The sequence below is a fragment of the Setaria viridis genome, chromosome 6 (genome assembly GCF_005286985.2).
Source record: "Setaria viridis chromosome 6, Setaria_viridis_v4.0, whole genome shotgun sequence".
Taxonomy (NCBI): Eukaryota; Viridiplantae; Streptophyta; class Magnoliopsida; order Poales; family Poaceae; genus Setaria; species Setaria viridis.
Genome location: NC_048268.2, coordinates 19,222,404 through 19,228,772, shown reverse-complemented (window position 1 = coordinate 19,228,772; position 6,369 = coordinate 19,222,404). Strand labels below are relative to the sequence as shown.

The 6,369-nt window shown below is 41.9% G+C and overlaps 1 protein-coding gene across 2 annotated transcripts; it reads right to left on the bottom strand.

Moving 5' to 3' along the window:
- Positions 1 to 1,274: 1,274 nt before the first annotated feature.
- On the bottom strand, positions 1,275 to 5,985 carry LOC117862191 (glucan endo-1,3-beta-glucosidase 5). 2 transcript variants are annotated; one of them, XM_034745722.2, is made up of 2 exons: positions 5,446 to 5,985; positions 1,275 to 2,633 (listed from the first exon to the last, which is right to left on the bottom strand). In XM_034745722.2, exons 1-2 carry the CDS (start codon positions 5,787 to 5,789, stop codon positions 1,502 to 1,504), a joined length of 1,476 nt encoding a protein of 491 aa, XP_034601613.1. In that variant the 5' UTR covers positions 5,790 to 5,985; the 3' UTR covers positions 1,275 to 1,501. The 2 variants fall into 2 exon arrangements, with proteins under 2 accessions (XP_034601613.1, XP_072150652.1); XM_072294551.1 differs by lacking the exon at positions 5,446 to 5,985 and adding an exon at positions 3,284 to 5,430.
- Between the last annotated feature and the right edge of the window lie 384 nt (positions 5,986 to 6,369).

The following is a 6,369-nucleotide window of genomic DNA, read 5'->3' as shown; positions in this document are numbered from 1 at the left end:
TTACAATATTTTTTATTTCTAACTTTCACTGTAAATATATGAAAAAGTCCATTTTACTCCCTTGCCTACTTACCTTATATGGAAAAGTCTATTTTACTCCTCACCTATTTACTTTGTCCTATATGACAAAGTAAATTGGACTTTTTCTATGTGACATAAAACAAAATCTATAAGCAACTAAATATTCTAGGATGGAGGAAGGAAGTAACTATGTCTATGTCAAACCTAAGGATACAACGATACGTCTAAAAACAAAGTTAAGATAAAATGATAAAACATACATGAAGATGCATATAAATTTGTGGCGCATGTTGTTTACTTATATTCTTTGGTTTCGTTAATTTTCTGATAGATTTGATAGATAATTAAAAGACAAATATAGGGCCGTTCACGTGGGTTTGTTTGGTTGCTTAGAAGCCCATTTGGCCTAGATGTTGTGCGTTGGTGTTTGATTTGCACATACATCAAAATTGTGATACCAGGATCTATCTTTCACAAGGTTTTAGGTTTTTTCTTACCCACCTCCCAGTGTGTTTTGAGATCCGTGCAACACTACATGGACCGTTCACATTGCATTTATTTTTAAAACCAATATTTTAAATGAACTATCTCAATATTTTTTAGTAAAAAAAGTTGGTGAATGTAAAAAAATGTTGAGCCAAAAAATATTGGTGAACGCAAAAAAAAGTTGGTGCATGTAAAAAATTGTTAAGCAATAATGTGGTGAGTGTAAAAAGTTTAAGAAAAATGTTGGTAAATATAAAAAAATGTTGACCAACATAAAAAATGTTGGTGACAATTAAGCAAGGTATTTTTTCAAAAACAATGTTGATAAATGTTAACAAATATTGATAGATGTTAAAAAAATATTATATATGGGTTTAATATGAGCTTTATCTTTGCTTAGCTACCTTCCGAAAGGCATAAAGGCATATAGGAGCCCCCGATACAACAAGCTCACTTAGTCACTTATTTGAGAGCAAGATACAATAACCAAATTTGGTGAGGTTACGTGGCTTTTGGTGAAATATTGTAGCCTATTAGCCTGATTAATCTCCAATTGTGGCTAACCTACCACAATAGTGTCCTAAATTTCAAACTAGTCATTCGCGGAGTGAGTATCTTCACCATGCTTATTGACATGGTGGTGACAACAATAATTTTTGAGAAACTTTTCTGAAAAGGATTTTAGAAAGCTACTTGGATATTTGGCAAACGAATATGAAATACTCCATATTTCTCACAAAGGCAATGGCAAGAAGACTAAGGCAAAATAGAGTCACAAAATGATCTCTTATCAATCTGCATTTCAATCTAGAGGGAAGTTTTTTGTATCCTGATGAATACGCAGAGAGCATAATTGATTGGATAGCATAATCTGAAGAACAAACTAATGATCATGTACATCTACGGATGTCTCTCCTTTCCTAAATCTAGAATCCATGGATAGAAGCTACTTCACAAGGACATGCAAATCGTGCCCAAGAGAGCTTGTTCGATATCAGAAAGAACCCACAATTGTGAACCACACAAATACCCATATAGTCATCAACCACAACCCACAGCTTACTGGAGAGGAGCTGTCTGAATAAGATGATCTTGCAAGCACTCTGCGGTCATCAATACCGACAAGAAAGCGACACTCACCAATGGAAGGGTCGAGGTAAGTTATCATTCCAAGTCCATCAAAATCGCAGCTCTTAGCATCTTGTTTCTGCAGTTGGTAGTAGCTGTTGAAGGCATAAGAGATATTTCCCTTGTCCCCAATTGCGTTGCACAAGCCTCCATAGTAGAGAGTGGTGCAATCAGCCATAGTGCAAGCCAGCTTCAAGTGATTTCCTACATTGTTTAGATTTTGGCCAGGGTTCGCAACACACCACTGTGGTGGAAGATATGGTACATCTCTAGCGTTCTTCAGAACCGGGCTGCCTAGTCCAAGATTCAGTGGGTATTTGGCCTGCCCATCAAATGAGAAAATTCCCCAGTGTCGCTCAAAATTACCAGGCAGTATGCTCTTTTGCTCTTCATCAAGTAGGCTGAAAAGATATACATCAGTTGGAGGCACCCCTGGGCGTAGTGGAGTTCCTTTGTTGCTCAAAACATGGCTGATCAGGCCTTGGTTGAATGCCCTAGCTGTAGCCAGGTTTGCGGTTGTTGCTCCTTCAGTTGGCCAACCTACCTCACCAATTGCAATAGGTAGTTGCCCATAGCCAATCTTGCTCAAAGAAGAAATCAGTGTGTCGAAATTGCCATCAAAAGCATTGTAGTACACGTTGGGGCCATCCACAACCGGGTGACTAGATCCATCAAAGAAGGCATAATCTTGAGGGAAATCTGAGTTCTGGTAAAGACTGAGGAAGGGGTAGATATTGACCATGAATGGGGCTCCAGTTGTACTGAGGAAAGCAGCAAGCTGAGTCATAATCTGAGTCAGGTCAGGCCTGAATACACCTTGTGATGGAACAGATGCACTTTGATAAGCATCAGCATTGCATGGGACAACAAGCTTAATGTAGCTTGCAAGATTAGCTTTCACCAGTGATTGCTGAATATTGGTCACTGCTGGAAGAACATATGATTGGAATTGTCCCTGATAACTTGTCAGGAAAGGCTCATTTCCGACAGCAATGTATCTGTTAAATTAGGAGAAATTATTGCTGGGAAAAAACAATAAGCTCATAAATACCTAACATATTAAACAATCATGCAACTTAACTGAAAACAACAAAACAAAATATGTGTGCTCGTCTCTTTGCAAATATTCCGATATAATAAATTATCTTGCCTACAACTATTTTAATACATACTCAACAAGACACCCCAAGCCTGTTTGAGAAGAAAAAAAGAGCATGTCAATCTACATTGTGTCTGAATTTTTATTCATGCTGCACTAGTCCCTGACAAATGGAACTTAACAACTAGTGATAGAAGTAGCCAAATAAAGAACTTTCATTAATCTGAGAAACAAAAAAATACTAACTCCCAAATTAGTACAAGCTGTTGGCTTCAGGAAACAAACAATCTGGTCACTGTGTCTACCTTTCAAAGAATGGACACAAATATTTATTTAAAGCTCATTATCCAGTATAATTCAGTGTCCAACTGTAATCAACTACAAAATCATAAGTGTCCCAAAACTTGGGGGATAAACATTTTTTTCTCGAACATGCGGAGAGCTGCGTATCTTTGTATTTAGAGAGAATAAAAGGTCCAATTACAGGAAACATCATCTCACCTTGGACCATAGTGAGAGATGTGAGGTCTGAACTTACAAAGAACTTACAGCTTAAACAAAAATAAGGGCCTGACCGGGCTAACTAAGCCAAACTCTAGACCAGCAGACTCCCTAGGTCCAGGGCATTTAGCCCCTTGGCCCCAGCTAGCTCCACAATTGGACTTAACCCTTGAAGGCCTGTGTAGCACCCTGAATGCAAGGAGCATTACCTTTGAAGACAGAGGCATTGCAATATTTCCAAAGGACCCATGCTCCAAGTATAATCAGAATACAACAAAAATATGGAGAATACAGGGGAAACACAGAAAATGGCAAACAATACAGCATTAGAGGAGTCCAATTTAAGTTTGAATCAGCAACAGCCCCATTCAGAAGGATGTGCTGCTGGAACAATAAATTGGTTCGTTAGGCATGAGCTTACAATCAAATAAACTGGTATAGGGACAGAAAAGCCACGACAAATGACAGAATGCTCTTATAAGCTACCAAGATCAAGCATGGCAGAAGCAACCAGAACACGTTGTGGAATAAACATGCCAATATGCCATATATATGGTCCGCTCCCAGTGCATTACTTTGCAGCGCGACTTACACAGTTGACAGTTACACCTACAAAAGTTTCCCAGCATATGAAGCGAATTCAGTGTGTGTACGGGTGTATGCTCATGCCAGATTGCTATCATAGCTATGGTCCGCACAGAAAGTTATGTCTTACTCCTTTTTCGCCCCACTTTTCCTTCTTTTGACATGGAAAGAATGTCTGCTACTGTGTCCATAATATATGCTTATCCGTTTTCCCTTTTGACTGCCTATACCTTTTTGTGTGGGTAGCAGGTTCATGCACAACTGTTGGACTCAAAATCCAGTTACGTGCCAGTGCTGTATCCTAGGAGATGAACTAAAACGGAAAAGTCAGCACTAAGCACCATAATGAGCTATGCACCAGAAATGTACCAGGCAGAGGATTAGAAATATGCATCTACATAAAAATGGCCAATTTGCCTAATATAATATGCAGATTTGAAGCACATAAACAGAGTCAAAGTGGACATCTCAAAGAGTTAATGAATCTAAATAAATTTGGAATTCACAGATTCTGATATCTAACATGTTGCATCTGTAAAGGAAAAGATGAAGAAGAACAGAGGCTGATGCATTCTGGAAGAACAGTTCACCATGAATTGCAAAGAACAACCATCATAGTTTACAGTTTAGATGAATCTTGAATCATGATATGTTTCACAAAAGATGTATCGTTAGTGCCTCGAAAAAAAGCATTCTGGTCATCTGGTGATTATACAAAAAAGTACACAAACTCTAGAGGCCATTCGAACCAAGCTTTGCATGTACAATAACCGTCAGAAAACAGGTCCATCGTGTGATACATACACTATACAATTACAACGATTCCTGAAAATCCCTTCAAAAAGAAAAATACCTACATTCCTCATATTCTGGACAAATACCCTGGTAGAAGTTTCAGACAGATGAACAGTGCATACTTGGTGCAAAGCATCATTGGTGGTAAAAGACAAAGAAAAGAAAGAAAAAACACCCCAAGCTGTCTAGTGGCGTAGAGTCAAGTATCGTTTCAGCTCTAATTTGGTCCTTTTATGTTGCTAAAAAGCTTGACTGAAAGAATTGCTGAGCAACAGTTCATAGACGAAAAAAATGGTCATTTCCAGAATTTACAAATAATGAGATAAATATGATTACCTTACCTATTACACAATTCGAATTCTCAACCGCTGGTCAATCAGTGAACTGAAAAACACTGACAGAGTGACACAGCAGAGAAGTACAATACTACAACGCAATCAGAAGGACCACTCGATCAACAGCACTGAAAAAAGAACAACACAGATTATGTGGTCCAAGTCCATCATGACATAAACAGCTGTCATTCAACAGGGACTGATCGTTTGTCAAAGGGCAACAGCCAACAGGGACTGATCGTTTGCCAGTCGCACAGACATAAACTCAAGCAGCTAACGTGCAAACATGCGCTATTTCAAAAGAAAAAAAATGTGCAAACATGCCGACATGCCAAGCGGAAAGGATCATATGAACAGCTTTCATTCCATTCAAGAAATCAAAAGACCAAGCAAGAAACAGGTAGTACTAAGCAAGCACCCACAGCTGTTTTGCAGCAGCCGAGCGGAAGACAAGGAACGCGTACTAAGAAAAGCGGCAGGCAGCGCTGTACTCACCGTATGTCGACGCCGCCCCTGGCGGCGACGTAGCGAGAGACGTTCTGCGCGACCCAGGCGTCGGCGGCGGCGGGAGAGGCCGCGATCCCCGCGAGCGCCTCGTTCCGGATGCCCACCATGACCTGCACCCCGCTGCCGGCGAGCGCGCGCAGGACGGCCGGGTCGGCGTCGAAGAGCTTGACCTTGGCGATCCCGTTGGCGCGCAGGAGGTCCACGACGACGGGCGGCGGCATGCGGTGCGCCGACACGGTGCCCCAGTTCACCCCCACCGCCGCGTCCGCCGCCCGCGGCAGCAGGGCCAGCAAGAGCGCCGCCGCGACGAGCATCGTGACGGCGGCGGCCATTGGCTGACGGTGAAGAAAGGAGGGAGCTTTAGGCGGCGGCGGCGGCGTTGTGGGACTCCATGGAGGAAGGGATAGAAAGGCGGTGGCCGGCGTGGGATCTTTAGGCAGCGGGTGGGAGGAGCACTAGCCGACTGCCGACTAGCGATGCTGCGGGTGGTGCTGGACTGGGAGTGAACCGGGTAAAGGAGGTGGAGGAGGGAAAGCGGCATGGAGTTGCGGCGTGATGGTTGGTGGGACACATGCCGAGGCGCCACTGTGGAGTCAAAAAGGTAGCCGGGTTTCCCCGTCCGGCTCTGCTATGCTCAGCCCTGCTCGCAGTTTGCGCAGAGCAGGGATGCGATTGACCGATGCTGTTGGTGGCTCGGTTTCGGCGCGACATTTGCGCGGGTCGGGGTGTTTGTTTACCTCCTAAAATTTCTGTTAATTTAGATACTAATTAGAAATATTAAATATAGATTAATTATAAAATCAATTGCAGTAATTTGCGAGACGAATCTATTAAGCCTAGTTCATGATTTGACAATGTGATGCTACAGTAACATATGCTAATGATGGATTAATTAGGCTTAATAGATTCGTC

Coding starts and splice junctions, on each gene's coding strand:
- LOC117862191 (XM_034745722.2), bottom strand. CDS start 5,789: ATGGCCGCCGCCGTCACGATGCTCGTCGCGGCGGCGCTCTTGCTGGCC. Junction 2,634..5,445: donor AGGGGCGGCGTCGACATACG/GTGAGTACAGCG, acceptor CTAATTTAACAG/ATACATTGCTGTCGGAAATG.